The 15945-nt window shown below is 42.9% G+C and overlaps 1 protein-coding gene across 1 annotated transcript in view; it reads left to right on the top strand.

Annotated features, from left to right (window-relative positions):
* UBE2O (ubiquitin conjugating enzyme E2 O) overlaps window positions 1–15945 on the top strand; it is a 92781-nt gene that overhangs the window by 51620 nt on the left and 25216 nt on the right. Inside the window, exons 2-6 of the mRNA XM_073310945.1 lie at window positions 562–621; window positions 10823–10933; window positions 12062–12159; window positions 13544–13607; window positions 15770–15913. Of these exons, the coding sequence (XP_073167046.1) occupies window positions 562–621; window positions 10823–10933; window positions 12062–12159; window positions 13544–13607; window positions 15770–15913 (477 nt within the window). The remainder of the gene's footprint in view (window positions 1–561; window positions 622–10822; window positions 10934–12061; window positions 12160–13543; window positions 13608–15769; window positions 15914–15945) is intronic.

Here is a 15945-nt window from a genome sequence, read left to right as displayed (position 1 = left end):
GGGAAAGCACAATAACACAAATCACGTCCCTAGCTAGTTAAGATGTGGCTTTCCAAGAGCTGCACAAGATGCTCTTGGCTAAAGGGGATTACCACAGAGTTTTGGGGTATTGTGTGTGATGCTTAACTGGTTAGATGAATAGTACAAGACAAAGGGAAACTAGCCTTTGTGATCCACTTTCACCTGTATCACCACACACACCGCCCTCCACCACAGGATACTGAAATGTGGATTGGCAGAGCCAGGAACTTAGTCAAGATTTCTGTGTCCTATTCCTGGTGTTGCAGCATAATTGATTTGCAGCAAAACTATGGACAGATCACTTAATTGCCATGTTTCAGAGCTACAAAATGGGTATAATGCCTGCCTTGAAAGGTGCTGAGAGGGTTAATCCAGTGCCTATAAAAGCACTTTGCAAGCCTCTGCTGAAATGCTCTATATTCCAGAAGCATGAAGTATTAACAGCTAAATAGACCATTTCACTCACTTTGTCCTAGTTTTTCATCAAATGTCATCTGAGGTCACTAAACCTGGTCTCTTTTTTTTCCTCTTTTCTCCTAGCTGAAGCTTGAGGATCGCTCGGTGGTCCCTCGGGATGTGGTCAGACACATGAGCTCAAATGTAAGTGCTGCTTTTAAAAGATCATGATACTGCTGCATGGATATCTAAGACTGGCCAAAACACCTAAGTTGAAGTCGGACACACCCAGAAAGCATCCAACAGCTTCATTTTTTAGTGTATTAACAGATAGCAAACTATGGTTAGAAATGCAGTATCAGTCATAGTGCGTAACTGGAAGAGATGGAAGCCTCTTGAGTAGGTGAGGCTGATAATCTCACATAATTGGACAAAAAGCTTGCCTATCCTCTGAACTTTAAATTTGAAGGACGAGTCTCCCTGCACCCATAATGGTGAAGCATCCCACATAGTTCATAACGATGGCCATACTGGGTAAGACCAAAGATCCAGCAAGCCCAGTATTCTGTCTCTGGCAGTGGCTTCAGAAGGAATGAACAGAACAGGGCAATTTATCAAGTGATCCATCCTCTGTCGTCCAGTCCCAGCTTCTGGCAGTTGGAGATGTAGGGACAGCTAGGGCATGGGGTTGCGTCCCATCTTGGCTAATAGGCTTTGACAGACCTGTTCTTCATGAACTTATCTAATTCTTTTTTGAACCCCAGTTATACTCTTGGTCTTCACAACTTCCCCTGGCAACAAGTTCCACAGGGTGACTGTGCATTGTGTGAAGAAATACTTCCTTTTGTTTGTTTTAAACCTGCTGTCTGTTATTCTCATCGGGTGACCCCTTAGTTGTTGTGTTATGTAAAAGGGTAAATAATACTTCCTTATGCACTTCCTCCACACTGTTTGTGATTTGATAGACCTCTATCAGATCCCTCCTTAGTCATCTCTTTTCTAAAATGAACGGTTCCAGGCGAGGTCTACACTACACATTTATTTCCATATAGCACGTCACTCGGGTGTGAAAAATCCGAACCCCTGAACGACGTAGTTATACCCACGTTAACCCCCACATGCACAGCACCGTGTTAGTGAGAGAGCTCCTGTCAACATAGCTACCGCCTCTCTGAGGTGGAGTTATTAAGCTGATGAGAGAGCTCTCTTCCATCAGCTTAGAGCGTCTTCATTAGAAGCACTACAGTGGTGCAGCTGCGATGAAGTTTGTAGTGTACACCTGCCCCCAGACTTTTTAATCTCTCCTCATACGGAAGCTGTTCCGTACCCCTAATAGTTTTTGTTGCCCTTCTCTGCACCTGTTCCATTTCTGATTTTTCTTTTTTTGTGATGAGGTGACCAAAACTGCGCGCAGTATTCAAGGTGTGGGCATGCCATGGATTTCTATAGTGGCATTATATTTCTGTCTTATCTATCTCTTTCTTAATGGTTCTTAACATTCTGTTGGCTTTTTTTGACTGCTGCTGCACACTGAGTGGATGTTTTCAGGGAATTATCCACAGTGACTCCAAGATCTTTTTCTTGAGTGATAACAGCTAATGTACACCCCCCCCATCATTTTGTATGTATACTTGGGGAATTGTTTTCCAAAGTGCGTTACTTTATTACTTATCAGCATTGAATTTAACCTGCCATTTTGTTGCCCAGTCACCCAGTTTTGTGAGATCCCTTTGTGACTCTTCAGTCAGCTTTGGACTTAACTATCTTGAGTAATATAGTATTGTCTGCACATTTTTCCATCTCACTTATGAATATGTTGAACAGCACTGGTCCCAGTACAGATCTCTGGGGGAACCCTGCTATTTACCTCTCTCCATTGTGAAAAATTACCATTTATTCCTCCTCTTTTGTTTTCCTATCTTTTAACCAGTTACTGATCCATGAGAGGACCTTCCCTCTTATTCCTATGACTGCTTACTTTGCTTAAGAGCCTTTGGTGATGCACCTTGTCAAAGGCTTTCTGAAAGTCCAGCTACACTATATCCACTGGATCACTCTTGGTCACATGCTTGTTGACTCCTTCAGAGAATTCTGATAGATTGGTGAGGCAATGATTTCCCTTTACAAAGCCATATTGACGTTTCCCCAGCATATTGTGTTTATCTATGTGTCTGATTTTGTTCTTTACTATAGTTTCAACCAATTGGCCTAGTGCTGAAGTTAAGTTTACTAAGCTGTAATTACCAGGATCACCTCTGAAGCCTTTTTTAAAAAATCAGCATTATATTAGCTACCCTCCAGTCATCTGGTACAGAGGCTGATTTAAGTAATAGGTTACCTACCATGGTTAGTAGTTCTGCAATTTCATATTAGAGTTCCTTCAGAACCCTTGGGTGAATACCATCTGGTCCTGGTGACTTATTACTGATTGCTTTATCGCTTTCCTCCAAAACCACCTCTACTGAAGCCTCAGTCTGGGACAGTTCCTCAGATTTGTCACCTAAAAAGAATGGCTCAGGCATGGGGATCTCCCCCATAACCTCTGCAGTGAACACTGATTCAAAGAAATCATGTAGCTTCTCTGCAACAGCCTGGTCTCTCTCAAGTGCTCTCTTAGCACCTTGATCGTCAAGTGGCCGCTTCGACTGTTTGGCAGGTATCCTGCTTCTGCTTTACTTAACAAAAAGGTTGCTGTCCGTTTTTGTGTGCTTGGCTAGTTGCTCTTCAGATTCTTTCTTGGTCTGCCTTATACTTTTACACTTGACTTGCCAGAGTTTAAGGTCCTTTCTATTTTCCTCTCCAGGATTTGATTTCCAATTTTAATGGATGCCTTTTTGCTTCTAACCACCTCTTTTACTCTGTTGTTTAGCCATGGTGGTATTTGTCTGGTCCTCTTGTTTTTGTTTTTTAATTTGCACTATACACTTAGTTTGAGCCTCTGTTTATGGTATTTTTAAATAGTATCCATGCCACTTGCAGGCATTTCACCCTTGTGATTGTTTCTTTACATTTGCGTTTAACTAGCTTTCTCTTTATGTAGTTCCCCTCTTTGAAGTTAAATGCAACCATGGTGGGTTTCTCTGCCATTTTTCCCCCTACAAGGATGTTAAATTTAATTACATTATGGTCACTATTACCAAGCATTTCAGCTCTGTGCACATCTTGGGCCCGATCCGGTGTTTCATTTAGGACTAAATCAAGAACTACCTCTCCCATTGTGGGTTGCAGGACAAGCTGCTCCACGAAGCAATCATTTAATGTGTCTAGAAATTTTATCTCTGCATTCCGTCCTGAGGAGACACATACCCAATCAATATGAGGATAGTTGAAAACCCCCATTATTATTGCATTTTCTGTTTTTGTGGGCTCTTCAATCTTGAGCATTTCATAGTCACTGCTCTGGTCATGTGGTCAGTAATCTATTCCTACTGCTAAACTCTTATTGTTCAAGCATGGAATTTCTATCCATAGAGATTCTATGGTAAAATTTGATTCATTTAAGATTTTGTTCTTTGACTTTAGGCTTTCTTTCACATATGGTGCCACTCCCACACCAGTGCAACCTAGTCTGTCATTCCTATGTGTATTGTACCCTGATATTACCATGTCCCATTGACTATCCTCATTCTACCAAGTTTTCATGATGCCTATTACATCAATTTCCTCATTTAATGCCAGGCACTCTAGTTCACCCATCTTAATATTTAGACTTCTAGCATTTGTATATAAGCACTTGTACATTTTGTCAGTGTTCAGTGGTTTGCCTTCATGTGTGATATTTAAGTGGGACTCTTTTACGCTCACCCATGGGGCGGCGGTGAAGGTGGTGCAGAATGCTTTTTGGAAGCAGCAGTTCGCTCGACACTTTGTCTTTACACCCACCTTGGTATGTGCTGGAGCATTAATTAGAGACTGTGCCATAGGAGCTGACCCAGCATTGGAGCAACATAAGAGCTCCCAATACCATGTTGAGGGTAAGGGGTGTGGCTCTTGCTTCTGGTGTCTGGACTTGAAAGGTTGGTGGGTTTTTTGTTGTGAGTGGGGGATGGGGCAAAGGTGAAGTGGGAGTCCCACACTGTATGAGGTTGGTACCAGAGGCTCTTCCATTTTCCCTGCTCACCTGAAGCTGGGTTGGTTGGCTATCTCATCTGCACATAGTTTCTTGCTTTTAAACCTGTATATATCCTGCCTTTTCACATTCTGGGCACAGAATTCGCGAGCAATGTGCCCGTGGATTTAGCTCAAGTCTTGTCCATCACATGCAACACTCCTGCTGTTTTGCAAGGGAAGACTTGTTTCATTATAAAGTTTAAGTCCATACAGTAGTTCCACATACTGGTTGAATCACCTCTCTAGGTACTGCAACTGAGCCTAGTTAAATTAAAATTCATCCTGTGCCTGGTACCTTTCTACAAGACTAGCAGAGTCCTCATTGGAGACATATTACCATAAAACTCTTTCATGACCCCAGCATTTAGCATGCCCATATACATGTAAAATATTCTCTTTATCCATTGGAAGTAAAATTTCCAAGGTCTAGTGTAGCACTTGCAAAGGAAACAGAGTTTTGTGGTGCAGTTAGCATAACTTCCCATATTCCTGAATGGGAAGAAGTGTCTCTTGAGAGATCTTTCAAAATAGATCTCCAGTGGGTGCTCTCTGTACATCTGACCTCGGAAAACAGGTGTGACAACTCCATGGGCTCTTGAGGCAAGACGTAGCTAAAAGTGTCCAGTATAGCCAATTCAGCAGAATGGAGCTGGTGCTTAAACAGCAGACCACAAGCTTTCCTCTTCCCCAATGTTGTTTTAAGTCCTAGTTGCGATGTTGTAGAATGTTACGGCATTAGCACTCAATCGGAGATGTGTGGATTTGATTGCATGAGGGGAATATCAAGGATGTTCAATATCTGTCCTCAAATGAAGCCATATGATCTCTTTAGGAATTTAGCTAGCCTGGCAGTATTTTGCAGTTGCAAACTCCGTCCCTACTTATTCTGACGTGTATTTTCTCCCAACTTCCTCTCCAATGTCAGACCCACTGGTGGTGCGGTGAGATAGACAGCTGGCCACTAACTTTATCACAAGTGGTATGACCTGTATGTGTAATAAAGGGGCGATTAAGGACGCATTCCAGTACCTGGCAGTAAATGGGCACTGTTGCATTTCATTTTTACTCTGAGGGACACTCACTGACAAGTTTTCCTTTTGTTTACCCTCCGTTGCCTTTCTTTTACTGTCTTCCTAGAAGGTTGAAATGATTTGTTTCTACTGGTATTTCTTCTCTTCTCCCCCTCCCTCCCTTGGCAAATGTTTTCTGTCCTTTCACACTTTCCTTTTTGAATGAGCTGAGGATAATATGCTGTCTCACTTATTTCATGTGTGTGCTAATGTGTGATGTCTTACTGTGCCAGAATTGCTATCTTGCACACTGTCACCTCAGGTGTAGATCTGAGCATTTAACTACCTGCCATCACTCGATCCTTTCCAATATGTGGCTGGTCTTAATTTTTCATTGATGGCATGGTGTGGTTTAAAAAAAATGCAACCAACACAAGTCATTTTCTTCTCTTCCTAGCCTTTCATACGGCTGTGTTTTGGATGGGACGGTGAACTGGACAAATGAAAGCTTCCCCATCCCAAACTTGGGCATTTCTCTGGCATGATATGTGCTGTGGGGACAATGATGGATGCACAGGAATGTTTTCATTGCAACAAAGGGTGCTTGACTCATCTAGCGCTCGGGACTCAATTAAGCTGTGATTGATCGTGTGCTAATGGGCATGGTGCTGGATTTCCAGTTCCATCCATTCATCACTGGCTCATGAGAAATTGATTTTAGAACGGAACAGTGAAATCTTGACTCTCCATTTTCCTGTGACCTTCCCCTTTATCTTGAATAGAATAGAACAGGGCACAGTTCCACCTGACTGAGGCTGACCGTGTGGAGGCTTCGGGGAAATCTATAGTTAAAACCCTGTATTATTGCACAAGACACATGCTGGCTTGGTCTCACTTTGAAAATGAATCACTCGGCCTCATTCTAACCTGGTGGAATGAATCAGCAGGAAAAGTTGTAGCCAGCAGGTTCTGCTCCTCAAGGATTAGTGTCTCTGTAACTGTGCCTTAGTGGGTCACAACTGAGGATGCCAAATTCAGGACAAACTGCTAGAAATAGGACAAACACAACCCAAAACTGGTGGTTATTCTTTTCTAAAGTATACCAAAGCAGCCATAAAAGTAAAGTCCTGTTTCACCACACTGGCTAACAAGAAAACATAAAGGCAGTTTCTTCAGGCATTCCAGTTCTTATATCACCACCAAGAAAACTGGATTCAGGGATGAGTGGTTCTTTACAACCAGTTTCAGCAGGCTCTTCTGATCCCAAAGCACCAGCCACACACCCAGGTCAATATATAACTTCGCTCTTACCCAAAAATAATGCTGGTGCCAATCCTTTAGTATCTAAAATCTAAAGGTTTATTCATAAAAAGAAAGAGAGGCTACAGTTGAAATTGGTTAAAGGAATCAATTACATATAGTAATGGCAAAGTTCTTGGTTCAGGCTTGTAGCAGTGATGGAATAAACTGCTGGCTTAAGTCAAGTCTCTGGAATACATCCACCACTTGGATGGGTCATTCAGTCCTTTGTTCAGAGCTTCAGTTTGTAGCAAAGTTCCTCCAGAGGTAAGAAGCAGGATTGAAGACAAAATGGAGGGGTTTCCAGGGCCTTTTATAGCTTTTGCAATGTGGAGGGCAAGCCATTGTTCTCACTGTGGGAAAATTACAGCAACAAGATGGAGTTTGGGTCACATGGGCAAGTCCTATGTCCATCATTTTGCCTGGTCACAGTAGGAAATTCCATTAAGTGTAGATGGGCATCTCCCATGGTCCATTGTCAGTTAAATGTTCTTTTGATGGGCCACTCCATTTGAATAGTCCCTCCAAGATGTACTGGCTAGCTACCTTGTGGCATTACCCCAAGAGCAAACAGTTGAAATCCAAGTATAAAGCCAATACTTATAACTTCAAATACAAAAACGATACATGCGTACAGATAGCATAATCATGACTAGCAAATCATAACCTTATCATAGACACCTCACTTGACAATCTTTGTACAATATTTGCTGCAGATATAGAACAGTGTTTGCAACAATGATCTATATGGTCATATTTTAATCAGATAACGTCACAGTCTCGTAATAAAATAAGTTAAGAACATCCAAGTAATTGGAGGGGAGGCACTGAGGAAGGGTGGCACAGATGGGGTGTCCTGGGGTGTAACCCCTGCATGTTCTCCAAAGTCACTCTCTCTCCCATACAATCACTTAGAGCCCTGCTTCTGAGCACCTGTCCAAGGGGAGGGACAAGCTGAACTAAGCCACACAGTGATTTAAAACGAGATCTGTAGATGACAGAATATGAAGGTTCCGAAGTGGGCCACCTTCAAATCTCTTATCTGCTAAAGCAAGGGGGCTTGCCCAGTTGGAGACTTGGGGTCTCATAACCCTAGGCCAGTGTGGACTGGAAGCGCTATGGGGGATGCATATTCACTTTAGATTAGCAGGAGCTTCCTGCTGACTGACCCAAGAACCATGACTGACTCCGAAAGGAGTCTCCACCAGAGAGGGGCTAGGGAAGAGGGGAATGGAAAACTGGAGCAGATAGGTGTAATAAAGTGGGAAGCTAGGGGAACCTCCCTGCTTGTCCTTGGCTGGAATTGTGTATGGAGAAATTCCAATTGAAAATACAAATTAAAAATTGAACAACTTGTTTTGAAGACACTTGTTTCTGTAATTTCTCTGCATCCAATGCAGCAGCAGCTTTTTGCCTCATCTCAGCAGAGCCGAGCAATAAGGTTGAGCCTACCTCTGTAACAAGCTCAGCACAAGACGGCTGCTAAGCAATCTCCACGCTTCATCTGCTGATCCTCTGTTCTTTCAATAGCAGTGTTAGTCATGAGACCCCTGGAAATAGGCAGGGAGCAGAGGCAGGGGACTAGGGCACATAGCCAGACACTGGCAGGCTTGCTGTATAATGCAGAGTCCCTGCTCTATACCACAGAGGCTCTTTCCTGTTCAGTATTTTAATGTGATGTGCCTTGGAAAGCTTTGGTCAGTGAGTGGGAAACGGACATGGTATGAGACAGACTAAACCAGCAGAGAATTCTCTGAACTACTTATGACGTGATTATTTTTTGGTGAGTGGCAGATAAATGCAAGTGCAGTGAAGGCATTTCTATGTCACCTATTGATAAGATGTTGAGTGTACTATTGTGCCTTTTCCATTAGAAATGAAGAACGGGGGAGGGGGACCCCGAGATCATTTGGTAGAAATTGCAGCCTCTAGAACATAATGCTTTGTTGGCTCCTAGAACTCTCCTAGCACTCACTGTCTGATGCACAGAAATCATATCTCCTGAGATGAGTGAAATTCTGAAATGTTCATCATAAACCAACATTTTCAGGTTCTTTTACCTGGAATTACAAAGTAAAAACTAGAAATAAAAGTATTAAATGATAAGGAACAATATCATGGGGTTTATCAAATCTAAGACCATTCTGGGGCAGACCAGAGGCAAGTAGTCGCATGCAAAGTAATGAGCCACTGCAGTTGACTTCCTAAAGGTGAGACTTGCTGTCCAGGTCTTGTTTGTCCTGTGGCTTGAAGTAAGCTAGCAGCTGCTGTCTGGGAAAATAGTTGAGCACGGCTCTGGCAAAGCTATGCTTAATCTTTGAATGCAGTTGTTGACAGCAGGGTTTCCCTGTCTATGGTAGTCAGGGTTTTTTGTTTCAGAGCTGTGCTATTCCAATCAAACTACAGAGCCCTACATTACTGAGTAATGCTGGCACCATTATGCTAGGGAGAAGAGCAGAGATGTGCTGTTGCCAACACACATTATAGGGGTGGGGGTAAATGAGCTTCCCTCTCTTGATCCCCCTCCTCTTGGCTGTCTGGAGGAGAACAGATGAATGATTTCTCTCCCTGCATCTCACTGCCTCAAGCCCTGTATTCTGCCTAGGAAGGATGAAGGGAATCCAGACAGCTCTGGTTCATTTGCTGAGCAATCTATTCAGATATTATCCTGGACAGTCCCCGTCTGTATTTGTGAAGTTCCTTCCTATGACTGGCTGTCCCTGAGACCAGGCAGAGTGAATTGAGCACCAAAAAACGTGTGGATTTTTAAAAAGCTGCATGTGGCTCTAGATGCAGGGCTTGAGTAAATAAATCTGTTAGAAAGGACAGAATGTTTATGTGGAATGAGCTAGCTCATTCAGTACTTGTACAGTGTCAGCTCTTCAAAGTGTGCGTTCTCTTATTTCCATTAATAGTAGACCTTGATGTTTGAGATCAGGACAGCTACTGAAGCCAATGAGAGCAATGCATTCTCCACACCATCCCTTAGTCCGGTTTTGTAATGGACTATGGTCATGAACATATAAAACTATTGATTGTGTCAGGAGGGCAGAGTAGCTGCCAGAGTCTGCTACCAGAATGTTTGGGTTAGCTTCTCTTCCTTGGAGAGCTAAACCGTATGTGTGTGTTTGTGAAATGTGTACGTGTTACTGTAGAACCCTTTCTAAAGGCTCACGTCTAAAGCTCAGCTTTTTTTAACTGAAGATTTGATCATTGGTCCCCACTAAAAAGTGAGCGACGGTAGATGATGTTTTTTGTTTGGACCAACAAGTAAGTTGTTCGGCTTGAAATCTTGTGACTTAATACATTTGGTCCAGTGAAAGATGCCAGCTTCTCTACTGCACTGGCTGCCAGCTGTAGGGTGAAGACAAATAAGTAAAGTGTGTTGAATAGGAAACTCTCAGAGTAAAAAGGCAACAAACTGTTTTATAGCTTCTTGGCATCTGGCACTCATGCTCTGCCCTCTGTTTGGAGCTTTACCTGTGGGAGGAAATCCTGTGGAGTCGTAGTGAATTGTTCCGTTGAGCGTGACAGTAACAGGACACCATTTATCTGGGAGCCAAGCTACAGGGGACTCAAGTGCTAAACTGGTGAACAAGCAGCAGCTGTTTTACGTTGCCAGCTGAACAAGCTGTCTCCTTACACAAGCAGAGGCAGGAATTCATAGGTTGCTGCAGCAACAGCCAGTTAAAATTATCACTGGGAAGAAGGGGTTTTTTAACCTAACACACACACCCCCCGCACTCAATCCTTGACTTCAGACTGCTTTACATTTCTGGGTGCAGTGATCCCTCCAGAACAGGGTTATTGGGGGAAGTTTGCACTGCTTCTGTCAGTGCTGTCTGCTCTGAGGATAAATAGAGGGTTTCACCCATCCAGGGCTGTCAGTTCTGCACCTTTCACCTGCGTGCAGTTGACCTATCACTTGAGAATTTTCCCTGGTTACTGACCCTTTTCCCCCACCCCCTCTCTCTTTGCATTTTCAGGACAGCCAGTGCGGGACTGTAATCGATGTAAACATAGAGTGTGCTGTGAAACTGGTAGGAACCAACTGTATCCTCTATCCTGTCAACAGCAAAGACCTACAGCATATCTGGGTGAGAACACAGCCACAATCCTTCTCCTCTCCTCCCAGGGGAGCTAGGGGTTTGGTACCTCGCAGGGATGGTGGTGTACCCCAGGCAAGCAGCGCCCCTTGCAAGATGGACACTTCAGTGTTTTGTTGTACACCTGTGACTTGGCTTTATTCTAAATCTACCAGAAATGTCCTTACTGCCGGAGGAAAGTGTAGCATCCAACCCCTTCCCTCCTGTGTTTCTGATCATACTGCTAGATCCCATTAGACTGAGAAGACTGTCAGTATCAAATGGTCTGAGACGCTTCTGCGTTGTGATTAGCTGATGGGATCACCTGACCCTGGCAGTCCCATGACAATGACACAGTCCTAAGCTGCAACACATAGTTACTATATCAACAGGTTACAGAAATGTTTAAAAGAGCAAATCTTTTTTTTTGGTCCGGCTGAAGCAGACTGAGGCATACCTGGTTTTGAGTGGGTGGGTGATTGCAAAACGATAAATTGAAGGCGAAGATTTTCCCTGTTTGTTTCCTTCACTGAGTTGAGAAAATAGACTGGAAACAAGCGTCTTTCCCTCCTTTCCCCCACCCCTCCATAAATGGCTGTAGTGTGAAGCCTTTCTAAAGTGATGAGGAATGTTGCAACCATTCTGCAGAGATATGTATTTGTGGGTGGCAGCTACAGGGAGGTTTTCCTGCAAAAGGACATAAGCGTCTCTTCTAGGGTTGGAATAACTGCCCATGAAGGTGAAACTGATCATACTCTGCACTGCTTTACCCAATGTATGCAGGTGCTGCACAAGATTTCCTTTGCACAGCTCTGGCCAGTCCACCTTATAAATAATGTGCAAAGCAATTTACAGATAGATTAAGACCGTTTTCTCTGTTTACGGTCTAAGAAAAAGTCAAGAAAGAGACCAAGCTGTTTTCATTACCTAGAGAATGTAGGTATCGATCGGGCCAATTTTTGCATGCAAAGCATGCACTTCTACAGTATATCTCAATTCCAACTTGCAGCAGCCCTGCTGTTTCAGTCCTGGGCCGTTTTGAGCAGAAGAGATTGCTGGGCAGTCTGCATTGTGTATTGTTTACGTGATATTTCAAGGAATTAGGTTGCATTTTACAGTTTGTTTTTGTTTTTTCCTTAGCCATTTATGTACGGCGACTACATAGCCTTTGACTGTTGGCTAGGGAAGGTCTATGACTTAAAGAACCAAGTCATCCTGAAGCTCTCCAATGGAGCCAGGTACGTTTCTGAAACAGAACATCCCCTTTACCTTTGGGCGTGGTAACTGTAGTCTCTTTTAAAAGTACTCTAAGCATACGTGGCATCTCACTCGTGCAGCCATTACTCTGGTGACAGCAGGTCTTGTGCTCACATTATTTTCAGCCACAGGTGATAACGCATTTTGGGCAAGAAGGGGTGTAAAAGTATATATTGGATAGCTGGCAGCTCTGTTACCCCTTAGACGAAGCAAAGCTAATCCCTGACAGTATGATTATGATCCAGAAATCACATAGTCCAGAAGAGGTTTGCGAGGTTGGTAGCTAAAAAAAAACCTCTTTTAAACTGAGCACATTTTGACATTTGAGTCTTTGAGAGACAATAAACAGAGAACCCCGCAGCCCCAATTTTGAGCCTCTTTTTCAGAGGAAAAGCAAATCATTCTGGAGATATTACAGATCACGTGATCTGTAATAAGCACCATCTTTTGCATAGCGTCTTGCTGTCAGTGAATTATTGGAAATGCCACCTTAGGTCTCATTTCAGAAAAGAGGTATGCCAAAACATTTGTTAGCTTTCTGGAGCCTGGGTTCCAGCACTGCTCTGAAACAGCTGTGAGTTATGAGTGTTCAGGTTACTAGTAGGCAAAAGACCTCCACCCAACAGCCCACTTCCCTCATAGATTTCATGTGCTCAGTTATGCTTTTTAAACTGGAGTAGTGTTTACCGAGTTCTTATCTAAAACCAGGGGATTTGCTTTACCCTGGAAAGGACCAGCAGTGTGCTGCAAACACACACATAGGTATTTCATAGAGTTTAAATCCAGAAAGGGACCTTTAGATAATCTAGTCCAGCGGTAGGCAACCTTTCAGAAGCGGTGTGCTGAGTCTTCATTTATTCACTCTAATTTAAGGGTTCGCGTGCCAGTAATACATTTTAATGTTTTTAGAAGGTCTCTTTCTATACGTCTATAGAACCTAAACTATTGTTGTATGTAAAGTAAAGAAGGTTTTTAATGTTTAAGAAGCTTCATTTAAAATTAAAATGCAGAGCCCCCCGGACTGGTGGCCAGGACCTGGGCAGTGTGAGTGCCACTGAAAAATCAGCTCACATGCCACCTTTGGCACACATGCCAAAGGTTGCCTACCCCGATCTAGTCTGAACTTCTGTACAACACAAGTCATTAACTTTCACCCAGATACCCTTATGTTAAACTCAAAGACTTCAGTTAAACATTCTAAACTGTGAGCCACAGGCAGAGGACGGGAAAAACCAAGATGCCACCAATTCCTGAGGCTCCTGCAGTGGCAGAGATGCCCAGATGATAGATCTATGTGGTGCTGTTGAGGTGGCTGACCTCACCATTGCATGGTCTGTCTCCCAGCTCTTCTCTTTGTTTTTCCAGGTGTTCTATGAGCACAGAAGATGGAGCAAAGCTCTATGATGTCTGCCCTCATGTCAGTGACTCAGTAAGTTTCTGGTCCTCTGCAGAATTTCTTTTAGAATCCGCCCAGAACTGGTCTTTTTTTTTTTTTTAATATAGGTTTCTGCAGGAAGAAAATGTGGCTTTGCCCAATAACTTGTATTTGCCCTACAACTTAAATAGCACGTTGCTGAAAATGTTTTGCTAGATTATTTTTTTTCACATGGAGGGAGCACTTGAGGAGGACACCAATTTAAAAGCACATTACCGTCTGTTAGTAGTCATACTTGTTAGTATTACAAGTAGCATGTGACAAGTATCAGGGGGTAGCTGTGTTAGTCTGTATCCACAAAAACAACGAGGAGTCCAGTGGCACTTTAAAGACTAACCGATTTATTTGGGCATAAGCTTTTGTGGACAAAAAACCCACTTCAGATGCATGGAGTAAAAAAAAAAAAAAGCAGCATGTGAGATCACTAACTGAAAGAAGCTAGTGGACAATACCTTTTCAAGGGTCTTACACAAAGTACAGGTGGTTTCACTGATCCTTGTTATAGTCACCCTGCTTGAAAAGACACTAATGAACATCAACAGAGGATGGAAGAACCCTTCTAAAAATGTTTGATGGAATAACAAAAAAGCATGCCATTTTAAGGGTGCTCTGTCAGAAATCAGAATGTTTCAAAATTAATTTTTAATAATAAAATTGATGGTATGCCTCTCTAATCCTGACCTGCATCAGCTTTTGCTATTTTAGTGGACACTGCTATTCTTGTCCCAGACTGTGCACTCTGGAGAGTTGTCTACTAATAACCAGGCTGAGAACACAAAATCTACTGTGTGATAGATTTAAACCTTCAGAAGTAATTGGCTTTTCCTCTTAGATCCTGTCATTCAATACTATTCTAAAGTTTCTTTATTGATGGGTATGGCTGTAGGAATTGCCTACAGTGTAAAGGCTCTTTATTTTGTTGATACAGTTGGCCTCATTCTATGGAAATTCTGCCAGCATCCTAGAATTAGGCAAAATCCTAGTGATCTGCCACCAGATTCCTTAAAGAATGTGATGTCTCCGCTGACGATCAAGTGATGTCAGTTTAATGTGGTGTCTTTTCCTGCAGGATTTCATTGTCCATGGATTGAGGAGAGTCTCAATCTAATTGCTGTCCAATATCTCTAACATCTGATCCCAAAGTGTAAATTGCTTCTCAATGCAGAACAAGTTCAGCCTCTTTACTGTATCGTGGCCTACATTTTTCAGAGGTGACTGGTGATTTTGGGTGCCCGACTTGAGATGCCCTTTAAAGGGGCAGGATTTCCAGAGCGTGGCTTTTTGTACTTTCTTAGAATTAGGTCTCTGAAGTTCAAGGTGTGTCCAGCTGAGGCATTCAATCACAAGTCGCTTTTGAAAACGTCTCTCCTTTTGTTCTTTCTCATTACCGTTAAGTTAGTGCTCAGTATTCCTATGTGTATTCTTGGCACTTATGATTTATATCCTACAGCACTAATCTTATGTACCCTTGACAAATTGCAAGATTTTAAATGATGATCAGTAGAAAAATTTGAACACATGAATCAGATTGCTATCTAAACCCCTGAGCCATGCCTCGTCCCCAGCTCGGTGTCACCCCAATTGTCATGAACAAAAGTTGCCCAGAAGGTAAATGGTTAGTTCCTAGAGCTTTATTTACAAAAATATGTGAGTATTAGGTAAATCTGCCTAACAGGGCCTTCAGGTACATGTGCAATATTACTCCCATTTTGCAACTGGGGAAGCAGGGGAAGAGAAGTTCAGTGGCTTGACAGAAGCCATTAATGTCCTTGTGAGAGCAGGTATAAGAAATCAGGGGTTCCTGTTGTCCACCCCGGTGCTTAGACCACACTATTTGTTACTAAAAACATTTGCATGAAATCAAGATAATTGTTCTTTGCGATTACCTCTGCCTCTTCCCCACTAAATTGAAATCCCTTGTTTGTGAATGTGTGATATTCAGTGTGTTGCTATAGAAACTGATGTGATGACTTCAGCAAAGGAATGATGCATAGAAGCAAGGGAACTTGCAAACAGGTCTCTTCGCTTAAAGATATCCTTAGTGATCAAGAACGAGGGAAGAGAAATGCAGAAATCCCATGTCATCACAACAGAATGTTTTCAGGCATTAGCTGCTCTCTGACGCACAGTACCCTTATGCTGCCGTTTTCTTTCAGGGCCTTTTCTTTGATGACTCATACGGCTTTTATCCTGGGCAAGTCCTCATTGGTCCCTCAAAAGTCTTCTCCAGTGTGCAGTGGCTTTCAGGTGTGAAGCCTGTCTTGAGCACAAAGAGCAAGTTCAGAGTGGTGGTGGAAGAGGTTAGTGAGCAGACACGTGGCTACTTACTATG

This window comes from Lepidochelys kempii, chromosome 14 (assembly GCF_965140265.1).
Source record: "Lepidochelys kempii isolate rLepKem1 chromosome 14, rLepKem1.hap2, whole genome shotgun sequence".
Taxonomy (NCBI): domain Eukaryota; kingdom Metazoa; phylum Chordata; order Testudines; family Cheloniidae; genus Lepidochelys; species Lepidochelys kempii.
This window is presented reverse-complemented; position numbering and strand designations above follow the sequence as displayed.